The sequence below is a fragment of the Saccopteryx leptura genome, chromosome 1, assembly GCF_036850995.1.
Source record: "Saccopteryx leptura isolate mSacLep1 chromosome 1, mSacLep1_pri_phased_curated, whole genome shotgun sequence".
Classification (NCBI taxonomy): Eukaryota; Metazoa; Chordata; class Mammalia; order Chiroptera; family Emballonuridae; genus Saccopteryx; species Saccopteryx leptura.
In genome coordinates this window covers 303,726,007-303,746,015 of record NC_089503.1, presented here as the reverse complement: position 1 = coordinate 303,746,015, position 20,009 = coordinate 303,726,007, and the positions used below count along the sequence as shown (strand labels likewise).

At 39.3% G+C, this 20,009-nt stretch overlaps 1 protein-coding gene across 2 annotated transcripts in view; it reads right to left on the bottom strand.

Annotated features, from left to right (window-relative positions):
* Positions 1 to 7,839, bottom strand: part of CD163 (CD163 molecule) — a 33,557-nt gene extending 25,718 nt beyond the window's left edge. For both annotated transcript variants that reach the window (XM_066357783.1, XM_066357789.1), the window contains exons 1-4: positions 7,706 to 7,839; positions 6,478 to 6,564; positions 4,708 to 5,028; positions 1,091 to 1,405 (exon numbers count right to left, since the gene is read on the bottom strand). In XM_066357783.1, coding sequence (XP_066213880.1) covers positions 1,091 to 1,405; positions 4,708 to 5,028; positions 6,478 to 6,564; positions 7,706 to 7,736 — 754 coding nt within the window. In that variant the 5' untranslated portion in view covers positions 7,737 to 7,839. The remainder of the gene's footprint in view (positions 1 to 1,090; positions 1,406 to 4,707; positions 5,029 to 6,477; positions 6,565 to 7,705) is intronic.
* Between the last annotated feature and the right edge of the window lie 12,170 nt (positions 7,840 to 20,009).

The window sequence follows — 20,009 nt, the reverse complement described above, 5'->3', positions numbered from 1 at the left end:
TTACATTTCCTTATGCCTCGTGATGTTGATCATTTTTAAAATTTGTTTTTTGGTCATTTGTATATCTTCTTTTGAAAAATGTCTGTTTAGATGTTTTGCTCATTTTTAAATGTAGTTATTGAGTCATAGGAGTGCTTTATATATTTTGGATGCAAGTGCTTTATTAAAAATATTTCAAATATTTTCTCAAAAAGTACCATAGTAGTAGCATAATGAGAATTTAATAGGAAACCAACAATTTGTTTAATCATTTGATTCTGTAAATTTGGACTAATAGTTTGGGAAGGGGTGGGTTAGTGCAGCTAAAAAGGGAAGGAACTTCTGTAAATAGAGGGTGATCAGAAGGGCAAGGGAGGGTATGTGATTTGCTTTTAAACTCATCCAGAAAGCAAAAGTTGCTAGTTAAGCCATTTCTATTTTTCTTTTCTTTCTTGCTTTTTTTTTTTTTTTTTTTGGTATCAAACTATTCTTTAAACACCTCCTTCAATCCTCATTATTTGAATCTCAATTGCACTGTTCATCCTTCCTTCCTAATCTATCTTAATATCCACAGGTAGCCCGACCAAGTGGTGGTGCAGTGGATAGATCATCAATCTGGGATGCTAAGGACTCACGTTCAAAACCCTGAGGTTTCTGGCTTGAGTGCAAGCCCATGAGCTTGAGCTCCAGGATCCTGGCTTGAGTGTGGGATCATAGACATGACCCCACAGTTGCTGGCTTGAAGCTTAAGGTCACTGGCTTGAGCCCAAGGTCACTGGTTTGAGCAAGGGATCAGTGGCTTGGCTAGAGCCCCCCCGGGCACATATGCAAAAGCAATGAATAACTAAAGTGCTGCAACTACAAGTTGATGCTTCTCATCTCTCTCTCTTCCTGTCTGTCAGTCTGTCTCACACTAAAAAAAGTTTTTGCACAGGTCAAATGTTACAGGTATCAGAACTGGAACCTGAAATTAGGTAACAATAAAGTGACAAAGGAAGTAAATGTCATGGTGAATTTAAGAGTTGGAATTTTTAAGACTTTTACCCGTACCATCTTTTTCTTCTTTTTTGTCCTCTTTTGGAGAATAGAAGAAATCCAGATTAGTCCTTACCTAAGCAAAACACTCCAGCATCTTCAGAATGATCACAATTATGCTTTCCCCATCCTTGGTGTTTGCAGTTCCAGAGAGCTGACTCATTTCCATTGCATACAAGATCATCAAACCAGATTGGTCCAGAACCGTCTAGGAAATTGTTAGTGAAACTGACAGCACTTCCACAATTAAGTTGTTCACAAACTACCGTAGCATGTTTTATGTTGAAGTTATCATCACACACTGTTCCCCACTGTCCTTGGAATTTGATCTCTACTCTTCCTGAACACCGGTTTTGTCCATTCACCAGCCTCATCTCCAAATCGGATCCATCTAGAGCAGAGAAAGACCAAATTCAAAGTGATATTAACTCAGAAGTAATTTTAGAAAATAAGATTTCTCAGGACACTTAAGGATTTTATGCTTTCCTTAAGATAGTGACTCATTTTGGATATTGCCCATCTTTGCATATTGGACACTTTTAATCTTTTAAAAACTAACAATGAGGATTTTTATCTACATCTACTTACCAATGAAAATGTTTTACAGATTAAATTTACTTTCTGGGTTTTATTTTTGTTTGTTTGTTTGTTTGTTTTATTAAGACAGAGTAAATATTTTTATGTAAAATAGATAAAATGGACTCAAAGTAATTATTTTAAAAAACTAGAAAAAAATTGGTCCACAACACAAAATAGTAAAAATGACAAACTGGTAATTTGTTGAACATTTAAAGTCTTTATTTTAATCTCTATTACAAACAATCCAGATCATGAATAATTGAAGTTGAACTTGAAATCAGAAAACAGAAAAAAGCAAAAATAAAATGCATAAGAATGCATAATATTTTATAAGAACACCCTATGCCAAATTATTAAAAATTAAGGACAAAAATTAAAGTTAATTTGTTTCTTATCTTGATAACATTATACGGAGTGAAATAAGTAAATCTGAAAAAACCAGGAACTGCATTATTCCATACGTAGATGGGACATAAAAGTGAGACCAAGAGACATTGATAAGAGTGTGGTGGTTATGGGGGGAGTGGGGAGAGGGAGAAGGAAGGGGGAGGGGGAGGGGCACAAAGAGAACTAGACAGAAGGTGACAGAGGACAATCTGACTTTAGGTGATGGGTATGCAACATAATTGAAAGACAAGATAACCTGGACATGTAAATTTGAATATATGTATCCTGATTTACTGATGTCACCCCATTAAAAAAAATAAATAAATAAAATTTAATCAAAAAAAAATTTCCTGTTTAAATTAAAGATTTTTTCTCCATACCCAAAGTATCTGGTACCATTTCTAGCAAAGAACAACTTTTTTATTAAGAAAATTTTCTCTATACACTTTCTGTTAGATTTTCTATTAGGGCTAAAATACCAGAGAAAAGATTTGAGATGAAAATTTGGGATATTTGATAAACAAGAACTGTTGGTTTTTGAACAAAATGTTTAGAAGTCACTCTTTGAAAAAAAATCATTCAATCTTAAAAGCTCTAAACTCCAGGCAAAGACCTCTATTTAACAAGATTTTTTTATTATAAATAATTAGTAATAGTTCACAATTAAAATATGCATATGCTAGTCCAAGCATCAGATATATTCTCTTCTTTAGTCTTCACAACTTTAAGCATTATGTGTTATTACCATGATTCCTTCTTGACAGTTAAGCAAATGGAGGTTAAATAATTGGCACAGGACCAAATACCTAGGATGGGGGGGGGGGGGAATGCAGTGTAACACCAATCTATTCTCTGTACTATTATGCTATATTGTTGCATGTGATAATAATAAAATCTCCTAAGAGCCAGAGGCTCTGAGGATTGAACATTAATCAGGGTGGAGAAGCTCAGAAATTCAGTCTCTGAAACCCCATGAAATTAGTAAATTAAGTGGCTATGCATTCTTTTTATTGTGCATCTATTGGAGCTTTAGCTGTGTAAGTTGTAAAAGCAAGTTTGATTAACTCCATATTGAGACATAAAAAAATACAAAACAAGAGTTAAAAGTACTACGAGCCATTTCTTAGCTTAAAAAAATGAACTCTAGAGATAGCAATAAATATGGTGAGGGCCTGGCAAGATTTATTATGACTTTTAACTTTTCTGTAGATGTTTGATAAACATGATACTATTGCTTTTCCCTGAATAATGATCAACATAAAAGACAAGAAGAAAGAGGAGGAAAGGGAGGTTTGGGAAGAGGGAGGAGGGAGTAAGGGGGGGAAGAGGGGAAAAGAGAGAGAGAAGAGGACTGAGTTGTCATGGTAATGAAAAACAGTGAGCCACGAGGAAATTAATTTTAACTTTTAACACCTATTACATACCAGACAGTGTATCAGTAGGTTTATATGTATTCTATCATCGAGTTCTCAGGAACTGAAGTTTACAAAGATTTAACAAATTGCACAAAATAATAGTATTAATGAGAGACTGAGCTAGAATATAGTCCAGCATTTTCCTGGATACTAGCTTGTGTTGCCCCCCTTACACTACAATGCCGGGGTGGAGATAAGTTCTTTCTACAATTAGTCCTACTGTCTCTAAAAGATAGGCTGGGAGGCTGGGAGATGAGAAGGCTGCATAAGAGGTCAATAAAGTGAGCAAGGAGAAATGAGAAGCCCAGGAATCTGAACTGGGTCAGAAATTTGACCTTACGATTTGTCAGCAAAAAGGTCTGACATATGATTTTCTGAGTTATTGTAAAAAGGTCAACTGAGATAAAATTTACAAAATGTTTTATAAATTAAAACAACTACATAAATAAAATACATAGCATTGTACATTGGAAAACATAATTATACTTTGTGATACACCCTTCCTCCATAAAGAAGAATTAGTACTAAGAATATTTATTTCTTAAGGCCCTGGCTGGTTGGCTCAGTGGTAAAGCATCAGCTGGCGTGTGGATGTCTTGGGTTCGATTCCTGGTCAGGGCACACAGGAGAAGCGAACATCTGTATCTCTTCCCCTTCCCCTCTCCCTTCTCTCTCTCTATTTCTTTCTTTTCCTCCTGTGGCTATGGCTCTGTTGGAGCAAGTTGGCCTTGGGCACTAAGGATGGCTCCCTGGCTGCCTCAGGCTAAAATAGCTGGGTTGCCGAGCAACAGAGCAAGGCCCCTAATGGGCAGAGCATCGCCTCATAGTGGGTTTGCTGGATGGATCCTTGTCAGGGCGCATGCAGGATTCTGTCTCTCTGTCTCCCCGCTTTTCACTTAAGAAAAAAAATGAAGAAGATTTCTTGATTCAGTGAGTTGATTAACAGTGGACAAAATGTATATGTTATAGGTCAATGCATGAAAGCAGCATGTCACTAGGAAAGGGGACAATTAATTAACTTAGATATAATGATTTTTTTTTATGTAGAAGTAGGAGGTTGTGGTAAGATTACTGAATATAAAATTGAAGCTAGTTATTCCTCATGGATAGATATGTTCAGAATCTCTTTTGATTTATTTTTTAATGTAGGCTTTCCCATGTGTTTTCTGGTCTTTTAGCCATGGATTGGGTAATTTTATAGATGAACTTGATTACCTACGAAAACTTGGTTCCTTTTTTGTTTTGAACCCATCTACTTATTTCTTCCCACAAAGCATTTTCATGTCAAAGGTTTAACTTATGTAGGTTTTACCTGAGCAGGTTACGCCAGCATCTTGTTGGTGAGTGCAGTTTTGTTTTCCCCATCCATTATGTTTGCAGTCCCAGATGGCTGATTCATTTCCTTGACAAGAAATGTGATCCATCCAAATGCGTCCAGAGCCTGCACTGAAATTAGTCCATCTAGGGGTTTTGATAACAGTTGGACATCCTAGCTGCCTACAAATCACAGAGACTGCATTCTCGTCCCAGCCATGACTACACACAGTTCCCCACTCCTCTTGATATTTCACCTCCACTCTCCCAGAACAGTTGTTTACACCAGCCACGAGTCTCAGGTCCTTGTTTGTTCCTCCTGCAACAATGGGCCAAGACAGCAGTTGGTCAAGATCCAAAGAGCAAGGAGAAAATTACTATTCTTTAAACTTTCTGTTTATTTCCAAAACCCAGGTTTGAGAAACATTCCTGATCCATCCATAGTACAATAGGAGAATGTTATTTCATAAGAATTCAAATACAAATATTGGTGTCACAGGCTTCAAATTGAACAATGGCATAAACCAGTAAAGCTAAGTAATACAATACTATATAATATCTTTATTTTAGGGCTGATATTTTTTATAATGTCAATTTATATCATCTTCATGGAGAATTTACTCTTTAAAACTATTTATTTAAAGGGATAAGCTACATAAATTTCTCCAAAATCCCAAGATCTATAGAAACAAGGATGATAGTGAAAATGAAAGAAACAATTACAAGGACTTTTACACCTATTTCATAGATATGTAAAATACCATGATATATTTTTAAAAAATACTAGTTGAAGTCTAACAGAAATGTATTTACTTAAATAAAAGTTTAGATGAAGATACTTTCCTGTTATCTTCTACTATAAAATAAATCCCTTCTCCCCTACACTCCTTCCAAATGTTTCAGCCACCATCTCACAATTATTATTATTATTTTTTTTTTCTCTTTTTTTTTTTTTTTCATTTTTTTTTTCTGAAGCTGGAAACAGGGAGAGACAGTCAGACAGACTCCCGCATGCGCCCGACCGGGATCCACCCGGCACGCCCACCAGGGGCGATGCTCTGCCCACCAGGGGGCGATGCTCTGCCCATCCTGGGCGTCGCCATGTTGCGACCAGAGCCACTCTAGCGCCTGAGGCAGAGGCCACAGAGCCATCCCCAGCGCCCGGGCCATCTTTGCTCCAATGGAGCCTTGGCTGCGGGAGGGGAAGAGAGAGACAGAGAGGAAAGTGCGGCGGAGGGGTGGAGAAGCAAATGGGCGCTTCTCCTGTGTGCCCTGGCCGGGAATCGAACCCGGGTCCTCCACACACTAGGCCGACGCTCTACCGCTAAGCCAACCGGCCAGGGCCATCTCACAATTATTTTAGCTAACAGAGAAATCTGTGTTCTATGTACATCTTGCCTCCAAATTTTAGATAAGTTTTGGCATTTGAAGTTATTATAGTGTTCCTAAGATTTTCTTTATCCCAATAATTCTGAGGTTTCTCTTCCTCTGTATTATTTCCTATATTTTAGTTAAACATTTAAAAATTTTAAGAAAATGCAGTTTTTAATGAGAGTTTATTTTAATTTAAGAGAAACTATGCTACTGTTTTGTTCATTTTTGTGTGTGTTGCATGGCTCATTTCTTATTTTGTGTGTTTCATATCTGATCCTTTGAAACCATGTTGTATGTTTTTAGATGCTATCTGACCTTCAGGAGAATTATTTGCTTTTCAGTGATTCTTGTCAGAGTGAGCTAAGGCTGCAAGTAGATTTGGCAAAGTACTCACCAAGAGAACCAGTGATCAAACAGGTACTAAGAACTGAGACCACAGCAATAGTGAAGGGACTCAAGTGGACAAAGCATCTTCTAAAGTCTGAGAAAAAAAGAAAAAGGGAAAAAGTGGAGTCTTCCCCCAAAGAGACTTTGGAGAAGGCAGATGCTTTCAGAGATTTGAGATTTACAAAAAGGGTCACAACAAGACAGAAAACCCTTTCTTCTAAATGGCAAGGCAAACAGAAAAAAATCATATCAAATAGCTTTTAAAATGTTCATGTTTATAGGCAACCTACAGGTAAGTTATTATAAGAAAATTGGGGATGGAAAAGAATTGCAAGAGCAGCCTTAAAACCTGGAAAATTGAAAAGGCATTAATGAAATTTAGAAGTGGATAGTTCTACCTAAAGGCACAGAATAATATTCAACTAATGTTCCCCTCTCCGAGTCTACTGGATCCACATTGTTAGATGGCAAGTTCCATGAGGGAATAGATTATTTCTATCAAGTTCACCATAATTTCACTGGTACCTGGCACAGAGTCTGCTAAATACTAACTGAATACTACATTAATGGAATAAACCAAGAATGGTTATACTGGAAAATCCCAAATATTGAAGCTTATCTCCAGATACAGCATACAATGTTCTTTAAAGCTGGTGGCATCCTCATTTCTTTTTTCTTTATAACCTAACACTAATTTAAAAGTAACAATGCTGTGGTGACCACATAGGAGCACTTACTATAAGATAAGTCACTGAACTTTATGCTTACGATTTGTGCTTTCATGTAATGTTATACTTCAATTAAAAAAAAAAGACTTAAAAAAGTAAAAATCCAAAATGAGTTTAACACATTCATTTAAATCATAAAGTAGATTTTAACATTTAGGAGGATTATTCTACATATCTTCTAGGTAATCAACTTTTAATTAATGTTCAATCTTACATGTTCTATCTTTTCTAACAATAATTGTTTTTATACCCAGTACAGTTCAATTAATTTCAGTTCTTTACTTAATCTCACTTCAGCAGTATTACAAAACTGATGGCAAATTTAATCCTTATTTCACATCTTTATTTAAAGTCTATGGCAGATAAGAGGTACTGCCATATCACCTTAATGCTCTTTTCCTATTCCTTACTGTCCAGATGCCAATCACTATTAAATCACATCCATTGGCTATCAGAATAATGTTATGCTCCATTAAATAAAATGTAGAATAAACAAGAAACTTTTACCAGGAGATCCAGAGTTTTCATGTGGCATCATTCTGAGTTTGTCCCTTCCAAAGTCTTGTGATTTCTAAATCTTCTTGTATTGTTCCCTAGAAATGTTCTCCTAATGAAGAGCGCCACTAAAAATTCTAAAAATCATCTTACTTATGCACAAAAAAACCAGAAGGCTACATAATAGAGGAGGAGTCAACCAAAAAAGGGAAGTCATTAAAAGAGTAAGGTTCCCTTTTATACTCTTGTTTTCTTTACTGTAGGGCATAAAACAACCAAAGGAAATTGAGAAAAGTTCACTTTAGATTTACAAAATTAAGGGAAAATATTAACTCATGTATTGCTGTTGAACTGAATATTTTAAATTTCTGCACTCTGTTTTAGACCAGCAATTTTCAACCTTTTTTATCTCATGGCACACATAAAATAATTACCAAAATTCTGCAGCACACCAAAAAATATGGTATTTTTTGCCAATCTGACAAAAACATAGGTATAATTATGTTTCATTCATACTGGACTGCTATTGTTGTGTTGGCTGTTGTCATTTAAACAAAATTGACAATCTAAGGGAAAAGAGATCAGTGTTCCTGACCCTAGGGGTGTGGGGATAGGCACCTTCAGAGAGGAGAAGTGAGACAAAGGGGAAAAAAGAACCAGCTGCCTCTTCCTAAGGGTGTTGTGACATGACCAGAACCATGGGAGAAAAGCTGTGAACCCCCATGAGTCCCAGGTTTTGATGTAGACTCCTTTTAATTCTATCACTATGGAAGTGGTAGGCATAAACTTGAAGTTTAGTATAGTTGTTTCAGTCTCAGATAAATATTATCAGGTGTTAGTGGTGGGCCAGAACTGGGGAATTAAAGAAGCTTTTCTAATCTTCCAAGGAGACATTCATTATGATTCATTCAACAAGGGCACAATAACTTCCTTGCATTTCTTGGCTATGCTAAATCCCTTATGCACATTGTTCCTTTTGTGTGTACTGCATCCTCATCACTATTTTTCACTGAGCTAACTCATATATATATTCACACACACACACACACACACACATATATGTCTCTGTTAAACACCACTTCTCTAGGAAAAATAACTCTTAATTATTTCAGAAAATATGTGTTATGGTAATCTGTACTTTGAAGATTGTACCTCATTCTTTTAATAATTATTGATTGTTCATCTTACTTGCTAGTCTTAATAATCCAAGGATAAGAACTGTGTCTTCTTTTTCAACAAAACATCCACCATTTCCTGCCAAATAATAGACAATTTTTTTGTTGTTGTATTAAGTGGTTTTAAAAAAAGAGTATCGCCCTGGCCAGTTGGCTCAGTGGTCGAGCGTCAGCCTGGCGTGCGGAAGTCCCGGGTTCGATTCCCGGCCAGGGCACACAGGAGAAGCGCCCATCTGCTTCTCCACCCCTCCCCTTCTCCTTCCTCTCTGTCTCTCTCTTCCCCTCCCGCAGCCGAGGATCCATTGGAGCAAAAGATTGCCCAGGCGCTGGGGATGGCTCCTTGGCCTCTGCCCCAGGCACTAGAGTGGCTCTGGTCGCGACCGAGCGACGCCCTGGATGGGCAGAACAATCCCCCCCCCCCCCCCGTGGGCATGCCGGGTGGATCCCAGTCGGGCGCATGCGGGAGTCTGTCTGACTGCCTCCCCGTTTCCAGCTTCAGAAAAATACAAAAAAAAAAAAGAGTATCAATATGGTTTGTGTTTTACCTGTCTTACCTTGGTGGCAATATTGAGGATAATTGTAGGCAGGGGTGAAAATAAAAATGAAAGCATGAGTAAATGCAATGAAACTAGAATGCTATCTCAAAAATCTACTAAAAGTATAAGAACAACTTAATTAAAAAAATAGTAGGAGGGCCTGACCAGGCAGTGGCGCAATGGATAGAGCATCAGACTGGGATGTGGAGGACCCAGGTTCAAGACCCCCAGGTCTCCAGCTTGAGTGTGGCCTCATCTGGTTTGACCAACTTGGTCCCAACTTGGACCCAAGGTCGCTGGTTTGAGCAAGGGGTTACTTGTTCTGCTGTAAGGCACATATGAGAAAGCAATCAATGAACAACTCAAGTGCCACAATGAAAAACTGATGATTGATGCTTCTCATTTCTCTCCGTTTCTGTCTGTCTGTCCCTATCTATCCCTCTTTCTGACTCTCTCTGTCCCTGTAAAAAAAAAAATAGTAGGAGATACAAAATAAAAATCCTAGCAAAAAATTTCTACTTCCATTAAAGATGAAGAAAAAGGTAATGTATTTACTCTCCCACCTGAAACAACTGAAAAACAGACAAAATATGTAAAATAACGATTTTAAGACGCTGACTATCAGACAACAAAGAGTAGTTATCTATGAAAATGAGAAACTAACAAGTTGAGTCCCATGACTGCTTTAGTTTACTGCCTTCGCAGGACTTGGAATATGGAACCCAGACAGTAATTTGAAGAGTCCTTGAGTTGGGAACAAAAAGCTGAGAATTTAAGACAGTAGTTCTCAAACTTTTTGAAGCCAGGGCGCATTTAAAATCCTACAAATAATTGTAGGCACACTATATACAAATTTCTGAGAAATATGTTATAATAATTAAGCCAAATATTAAAGAAAAAATATAAAGTCCAAGCATGCTTTTATGGTAATTAAATGAAATAAATATGACAAAATTAAATTTATTCTGACATTAAAAAACATTTTTAGCCCTGGCCGGTTGGCTCAGTGGTAGAGTGTTGGCCTGGCGTGCAGAGGTCCCGGGTTCAATTCCCGGCCAAGGCACACAGGAGAAACGCCCATCTGCTTCTCCACCACTCCCCCTCTCCTTCCTCTCTGTCTCTCTCTTCCCCTCCAGCAGCCGAGGCTCCATTGGAGCAAAGATGGCCTGGGCGCTGGGGATGGCTCCTTGGCCACTGCCCCAGGCGCTAGAGTGGCTCTGGTCGCAACAGAGCAATGCCCCGGAGGGGCAGAGCGTCGCCCCCTGGTGGGCAGAGCGTCGCACCCTGGTGGGTGTGACGGGTGGATCCCAGTCGGGCACATGCGGGAGTCTGTCTGACTGTCTCTCCCCATTTCCAGCTTCAGAAAAATACAAAAAAAAACAAAAAAACATTTTTATGTTACATTTTTTGAGTTATGCTTTTTAGAATTCATAAAAAAGAGGTGTTAAAAAATAAAAAAACGACAAAAAAGTTATCATTTTACATATATAGATACATTCTTAGTAAGATTTAGTAAATTTGGCAGGTCCTGGAGCAAATGTATTAAGTAATTTCATTTTTGTGTTTATGAGAAACATGAGCCTGATGTGTCCTAGCTATTTCTTCAATGTTTGGGCATATATTTGAAAGGGAAACTCTCATTTCCTCATCAATACATTGAAGAATTCCTGTCTTTTTACTCTTAATTGTGTTGAGTACAGAAAACCCCACCATACATATCATCTTAACTTTAACACCAAGAAAGAAGAAACTTGCCTCCAGTCTTTCTGGGGAACATGGGGGGTAGTGTAAACAATCCAGCACCACAGCTTAACAGCCTTTTGCAATCTAATCAGGCAAGTGAGGTGGGGGGTTGGGCAGACTGTCAGCTTACAGCCAATTTCTCAAATCTCTGTCCCCCAAAAATCTAAACTCCAAAAGCCCTGTTGGTTTTTTGGTCCCCAACAGGCACATATTTCTCTGGAATACCATAGGGCGCACCTGGAAATCTAGGGTGCACCAGTGCACCCTGGCACACACTTTGAGAACCACTGATTTAAGAGATGGAGGTGGCAAGAAAGAGCCCAGAAATGTGTTCACTAGAGAGAGAGCTAGGAGAGAAAGATGGAAAATGGGATTGAGAGGGTAAGAAAGATGAAGTAAGAGAGAGAAAGCAGTGCACTAGAACTCTGTAGAGGTCCCTTTTGAGTATTCAGTTGAGTATTGAGTCTGGGGAAAGAACAATGAAAAGATTAGAGTCAACACTGCCCAGTACTCAAACAGGTCTAAGCAGGGCCAGCAAGAATAACTTTTCCCTTCATTCAACACAGAAAACTTACAATCAACAACAAATTATAAATTTAAATTGAAAATATAAATTCTATTTGTAATATCACAATTATACAAAACACTTAGTGATAAATCTGATAAAAATATGGACATTCTACATACTCTAAACTACCTAATATTGCTAAGGTAAATTAAAGAGAACTTAAAAATTGGAGAGCTATACTGTGTTCTTGGGTTAGAAGATACTATTTTTAATATGCCAATGCTACCTAAATTGACATATAAATTCAATGAAACCAAAATTAGTATCTCAGTAGACAGTTTTGTAAAAATTGGCAAATTGGTTTTAAAATTTATTTGGAAATGCAAATAAATGTAGAAACCAAAACAATTTGAAACAATGAACAATTTGAAATAGTAACACTAATTTATTTCAAGATTTCTAAAATAAAGCTACCATAATAAAGATGCTGTTGTATTAGCATAATCAACACATATATGGATGACTAAGTTTTGATAAAAGATAAAAATATTTTCGATAAATGGCACTAAAACATTGGTTATTTACATGCAGTAAGTTGAACTTCAATCTTTACATCAGATGCAAAAATCACTTAAAATGGGAGATCCAAGATGGCAGGGGAGTGGGTGGGACCTACACTCACCTCCTTCCAGGACCAGACTGTAATTATAACTAAACTATAGAACAATCATCCTGAATAATCAACTAAAGACTAGATGAAGAGAAGTCTTATAATCAAGGATTTACATAAGAAGCCACATCGAGACAGGTATTAAGGGCAGAGATGTGAAAAGGGCTGGCCAGGCTGCCACAGACAGGTGGTAGTTGAGGTTCTGCAGGGATATCTTAGCTGCTGGGGGTTTCCCCTGAGAAACAAGGGGACTAAACCCTAAGGTGGCTCCCTATATCAGACAGAGCACCAGAGCTGGGAAGAATTGTGCACATAACATCTGGTTGTGAAAAGCAGTGGGGTTTCTGTCCACCAGGGAGAGATGAAACCCATTAGAGAAACAAGCACCCTCTTAAAGAGCTAACAAAAAAAAAAATTTTTTTTTTCTGTATTTTTCTGAAGCCGGAAATGGGAAAGACAGTCAGACAGACTCCCGCATGCGCCCGACTGGGATCCACCAGGCATGCCCACCAGGGGGCGACGCTCTGCCCACCAGGGGGCGACGCTCTGCCCCTCCAGGGCGTTGCTCTGTTGCGAACAGAGCCACTCTAGCGCCTGGGGCAGAGACCAAGGAGCCCTCCCTAGCGCCCGGGCCATCTTTGCTCCAGTGGAGCCTTGGTTGCGGGAGGGGAAGAGAGAGACAGAGAGGAAGGAGAGGGGGAGGGGTGGAGAAGCAGATGGGCGCTTCTCCTGTGTGCCCTGGCCGGGAATCGAACCCGGGACTTCTGCACGCCAGGCCAACGCTCCACCACTGAGCCAACTGGCCAGGGCCAAAAAAATTTTTTTTTCACAGCCACTAACCCTGGACTCTGTTGGAGGGAAAACAGAGCACACTAGAGTTCATTGGGGAAAGTCTGGGGTTTGTGACTCTGAGAATAAAGCTGAAAGGACAATTACCAGAATCCCTGTGCTGAGTCACTGTACTAGACTGGAGACATCATCTTTCTTAGGTAGAGAACTCCCTGTCCTGTGACATCAGCTTAGGGGAAAGCTATAGCTACACCCTCAGGACTTCCTCTTTCCCCACATTGCAAAGCGTATGTGCTGCTGAGGAGTATAGGCAAAGGCTCTTCCAGTGACTGAGCCTAACAGGGAGCTGGCAGGTGGAGGCAAGTAGAGGTGGATTATGGGTGCCTCTTTAGCTGACCTGCCCCTGGCCTTGTGCTGCAAATGCTGGCTTTGGTGTTTAGCTTGGTCCTTCCAGCATGCACCCAGGCCTAGTAGAGGTAGCCATAAACTGTGGCTTGCTAGTAGCTCCAAATAGGTTGCCAAGGGCCAGTTATGAGCAGAGTCTGAAATTGGCCTCCACCTGAGTCTCCCAAGAGGCCCAGAATCAAGACACCCAGTAGCTAGCTTAAGACAACATCAGAACAAGATCCAATAAGCTTCACAAGCAGCATATCCAGATGGAGATCTTGACAGGCACCACATCCTGCTGAGATAAATTCTGCTTTGTGTAGTAAGAACTGACACAGCAGCTTACTCACCATGGTTGAGGTTAAGCCTTACAGTCAGTCAGCTTGCAGGTTGCTTCCATGCACAAATGCACCAATAGCAATCAAGACTCAATTACAACAGGATGGCCCACATGACACATACAAAATAGATTCCTCAAACACCCAGGTGATCAAATAGACTGCACCACTAGACCCCAAGGACACCTACTACATAATGTTACCTCATGAAGACTGTGACTCATAGCAGACCTATCTAATACATAGGAACAAACAAAAAGAGGCATCTAAAATTGTGAGAAAAAGAAACAGGCCCCCAACATCACACAATGGAGAAAAGAAAGCCTCTTCAATAAATGGTGCTGGGAAAACTGGAAAGCCACATGCAAAAGAATGAAACTGGACTACAGTTTGTCCCCCTGTACTAAAATTAACTCAAAATGGATCAAAGATCTAAACATAAGACCTGAAATAATAAAGTACATAGAAGAAGACATAGGTACTAAACTCATGGACCTGGGTTTTAAAGAGCATTTTATGAATTTGACTTCAAAGGCAAGAGAAGTGAAGGCAAAAATTAATGAATGGGACTACATCAGACTAAGAAGTTTTTGCTCAGCAAGAGAAACTGATAACAAAATAAACAGAAAGCCAACTAAATGGGAAATGATATTTTCAAACAACAGCTCAGATAAGGGCCTAATATCCAAAATATACAAAGAACTCATAAAACTCAACAACAAACAATCCAATAAAAAAATAGGAAGAGGACATGAACAGACAATTCTCCCAGGAAGAAATACAAATGGCCAACAGATATATGAAAAGATGCTCATCTTCGTTAGTTATTAGAGAAATGCAAATCAAAACTGCAATGAGATACCACCTCACACCTGTTAGATTAGCTATTATTAACAAGACAGGTAATAGCAAATGTTGGAGAGGCTGTGGAGAAAAAGGAACCCTCATACACTGTTGGTGGGAATGTAAAGTAGTACAACCATTATGGAAGAAAGTATGGTGGTTCCTCAAAAAACTGAAAATAGAACTACCTTATGACCCAGCAATCCCTCTACTGGGTATATACCCCCAAAACTTAGAAACATTGATACGTAAAGACACATGCAGCCCATGGCCTGACCTGTGGTGGCGCAGTGGGTGGGGTGTCGACCTGGAAATGCTGAGGTCGCCAGTTTGAAACCCTGGGCTTGCCTGGTCAGGGCGCATGTGGGAGTTGGTGCTTCCAGCTCCTCCTCACCTTCTCTCTCTCTCCCTCTCTGTCTCTCTCTCTCCCTAAAAAAAAAAAAAAAAAAAAAAAAAGAAAGACACATGCAGCCCCATGTTCATTGCAGCATTGTTCACAGTGGCCAGGACATGGAAACAACCAAAAGCCCATCAATAGATGACTGGATAAAGAAGATGTGGCACATATATACTATGGAATACTACTCAGCCATAAGAAATGATGACATTGGATCATTTACAGCAAAATGGTGGAATCTTGATAACATTATAGGAAGTGAAATAAGTAAATCAGAAAAAACCAGGAACTGCATTATTCCATACATAGGTGGGACATAAAAGTGAGACTAAGAGACATTGATAAGAGTGTGGTGGTTACGGGAGGAGTGGGGAGAGGGAGAGGGAAAGGAGGAGAGGGGGAGGAAAAGGGGGCGGGGGAGGGGCACAAAGAAAACTAGATAGAAGGTGACAGAGGACAATCTGACTTTGGGTGATGGGTATGCAACATAATTGAATGACAAGATAACCTGGACATGTTATCTTTGAATATACGTATACTGATTTATTGATGTTGCCCCATTAAATAAATAAATAAATAAATAAAATTTTAAAAAAATGGTCAGAGAACCTGAACAGACACCTGTTCTACTGGGATTTATTCTGGGGGTGCAAGGTTGGCACAATATCCTCAAATCAATAAATGTGATACACCACATAACAAAGTGAGGGCTAAAAACCACATTATTGCCTGACCTGTGGTGGTGTAGTGGATAAAGTATCGACTTGCAATGCTGAGATTGCTGTTTCAAAATGCTGGGCTTGCCTGGTTAAGGCACAAGTGAAAAGCAACTACTAGGAGTTGATGCTCTTGCTCCTCCCTGCCTTCTCTCTTTCTCTCTTTCTCCTTTCCAAATCAATAAATAAAATCTTAAGTTAAAAAAATAAAAACCATATTATCGTATTTATAGATGCAGAAAAGAATTTGATAAAATTCAGCACCCATTTAAAATTCTCAGCCAAGTGGGAATAAATGGAACATAGCATATCTCTTTTAAAAACATTTTTTTTTTCTTTTTCTTAAGAAGCGGGAGGCAGAGAGACATTCCCACATGTGCTCCAAACAGGATCCACCCAGCCAGCCCCCTATTGGGCAATGCTCTCTCTGTCTGTGTGGGGCCATTGCTCCATTGTTCAGCTGCTCAGCAACCAAGCTATTTTAGCACCTGAGGTGAGGCCTTGGAGCCATCCTCAGCATCCAGGGCCAACTTGCTCCAACCTAGCCATAGCTGCAGGACAGGAAAAAGAGACAGAGAAAGAGAGAAGGGAGAGCAGGAGGGGTGGAGAAGCAGATGGTCACTTCTCTTGTCTGCCCTGACCGGGAATCAAACCCAGGACATCCACATGCAGGATTAGTGCTCTACCACTGAGTCAACCGGTCAGGGCTGAGAAAAAATGAAGATGTGGAAAACTTGAGTGGGTATGTAAGTGAGAAGATACTTTGTGTGGAAATCTGACTTTTTTTTCATTGGCCTGAAAATGGCCAAGAAAAAGAATGAAGAGGAATAGAAAAGGGGGTGGAGGTACCAGATTTTGAAATTGTGTTGGATTTTGCAACAGATTTTGGGCTTGTGAGTTAAGTCATTATCCCCATAATTGCAATATACCCCTTCTCTAAATGAAGTTGTCAACTTTGTCAGAATTACCTAGTGTTTTTCAAATAAAATGAGTTTCTTTATTGCTATGTTAAAAGTTTTTACTTAATTGCTGGGTTACAGTGTTATTTTATAAATCATAGAACAAATCATGCCTTTTTCTTACTCAGTCTTCTACTACCCAACCATAGAGAATATTTGTGTTTTATTTCTAATTTGCCAAAAATATAGTCTCTGTAATGCTGAGCAGACTCAAATTCAGTAACTCAACATTTTCTCTTTTATTAGATTATTTTCCCTTAATATGTTGGCATTTTCAGTATAAATTTAAACTACACACAGGGAGGAGCAAAATCCTCATTTATGCTGAATGTATAAAGTGTGGATCTTTGCATTATATAGTACAGAGTTGGTTTCATATAAATAGTGTGTTGTAGGCTGTTTGTTGACTAATAGTTGGTTTGGGTTTCATCATACTTGAATTTTTTTCCCATTTCTAGTAATTAGACTTCTGGTTTGTTCTTATCTTGTGAAACATAGCTTTTGTCAGGAAACAGTGTCAGCAATTTATTCCTATATCTACTTATGTTTCACTTACTATCTTAATTATCTCTCCAAATCAGTGAGTGCTTCAAGACCAGGGTCTTGACTTCCAAAGGATATTTATGAGAGAGAAACAAGATATTCTCTTTATACTGTTTTATCACCAGGCAGAGAATGGGTGGCTTTTTCTTTCTCCAACAATTGCTATGGCTATTACCTAATATAACAGCATTATGGTTTGCAACTGGTTTTGTTTATTTCTTTACTGAGTGTAAGTTGTTTTTCTATACCAGGTAATATTATAAATTCCCTTACACATTTATGATTTCCCCCAAAATTATCATTTTCCAGCCTTTCATTTGCTCTTAAGCTAGTCAAACACAATCACACTCTGTACACAGCACCTATTGAATAACTGTAATGGATAATGCCATATTTCTTTCTTCCTATTTTCTATCTTCTTTTGCTCTTTCCTTACATTTTCTGTAATGTAAACTTTGCTCTAAATCTAGATTCTGATTATATCCATTGTAGCTTAGATTTCATGTGAGTACGTGACATCCTCAGCATTTAATATTTGAGTTCCCCAGGGTTCTTCAGCATAGACTTGCAACTCTAGCTGTTTTTTATTTTAGAGATCTTTTGAGAAAGCAGATTATACCCACATTTTTCTTTTTCTTTCACCCAACGAAGCTCAATACAATATGGTTTCTACTCTATATTTTATATTTTTGCATTTAATAAACAAATATATTAAAATGTCTACTCAGGTCAAGAACTCTGTTAGTTTCTTTGAATACACTAGACACTACTTTATACAAAGCTTCTAATCTCATTAAACATGCAGTCTAGAAGGACTAATAGACATAAACATGTGAATAAAGTATTCTATGTAATATAGAGATGAAGGGATGTAATGGTGCATTTATCAGTGTTTAATTATTACTAATGATAAATGACTGGCTAAAGATGTAAATAAGGTATATACATGCATAAATCATGACAATATGCCATAGTTCAAGAAATATAACTGGTTCAGTTATACCTACTTGAGATCCAAGAATACAGGAAGAAGAAAACAAGTAGATATGGACAAAATATACTCTGGTAGTCTAAAAGATAGACTTTGATGATTGACGATGAAGGGGTAATGGAATTCAAGATTATGGATTGAACAATTGATAAGGTTATCACTAACTATGGCAAGAAACAGTGGAGGAGGGTAAGATTTGTAATGAAAGGCAGTGAGTTAAAGACTGGACACATGACATTTGAAGTTTCTTTGAGACTTGCAAGAGGAGACAGTATGTAAACAGTAAGCAATTAGTAATCATGGAGGAGAAATCTGGACTGGAGAGACAAGTTTGGGAATATGAAGATGAGGGTTGAAGACAGAAATCAGAGAGATCAATCACCACAGAACATGGGTAATAATGACATCTAAGGAACTCCAACATGGAATGGTTGCAAGAGGGAAAAAGTTTTTAAAAGAAACAGAAAAGGGGGAATAAAGATGGCGACAGAGTAGGCAGATGTTCCAACTGCCACCTTCCAAGACTAAATTGGATTACAACTTAATTTAAGAACAATCATCTTGAAAAACTAATTTTGTACTAAACTAAGAAGATTCTATAACCAAGGATCACCAAAGAAGCCACACCAAGACTGGTAGGAAGGGCAGAGATGCAGAAAGTTCTGCACTGCTCCTCCAGGAGCAAGCAGTGTCCTGGAGGGACTCTCACATCAAGGTGGGTTGGCCTGAGAGGTGTGTGGGTCCTCAGCCCCAGGCCCAGAGCCCCAGAACCTAGAAGAGGCACCCACACGGCATTTAGCTGTGAAAAGAGCCAGGTTTCTGTTTGCGAGAAAGAGACAGAGCTCTCAGATGCAGACTCTGTTTAAAGAGCTTGTGCAGAAAACCTTGTTCACAGCCACTTACCCGGGGCTCTGGCAGGGGAGAGCCGAAAGGACTGGAGTTGTGTGAGGAGAGTGTAAAGTTGGAAGCCCAGGGACAGACACTGTGGGAGACAGCCACTGGAACCCCTGTGTGAGTCATTCTCCAATACTGCAGTAGCCATCTTTCTTGGGTGGAGTGTCCCCTCTGTGTGGCACCAGCCTGGGAATAAGCAACTGCTCCACCCTTGAGAGTCTCTCCTACCCCAGTTATGGCGATGGGTCATTTTGAGAGGCCAGGAAGCAGGGGTCACATCAGTGATTCAGCTTTCTGGTGTTAAGACCAGAACTTTCCCCCACATGCTCACTCCTGACTCTAAGACTGGTGCTTTCACCTCACAGGAGACTCAGTAGAAATTGTACAGAGAGAGGACTAGATTGCTTGAGGAGAGTGTAAAGCTGGAAGCCCAGGGAGAGATACTGTGAGGGATGGCCAATAGAACCCCTGTGCTGAGTGATTCTCCAAAACTGCAGTCACCATTTTTCTTGGGTGTAGCAATTCTCTCTGAGTGGCATCAGCCTGGGGAAAAGCAACTGCCCCCACTCTTGGGAGTCTCTCCTGCTCCAGTCAGGGCGAAGGGTCATTTTGAGAGGCCAGGAATCAAGGGCACATCAGTGACTCAGTTTTCTGGTGTTGAGGCCAGAGTGACCCCCCCCCCCCACACACACACACTCCTGAGTCTAAGACTAGTGCCTCCACCTCATGGGAGACTCAGTTGAAACTGTCCAGAGAGTGGGCAGACCACACCTCTGGATCCTAGAGGCCACACCCACCAGGCTCCTGGGGCCATACCTCACTGAGGT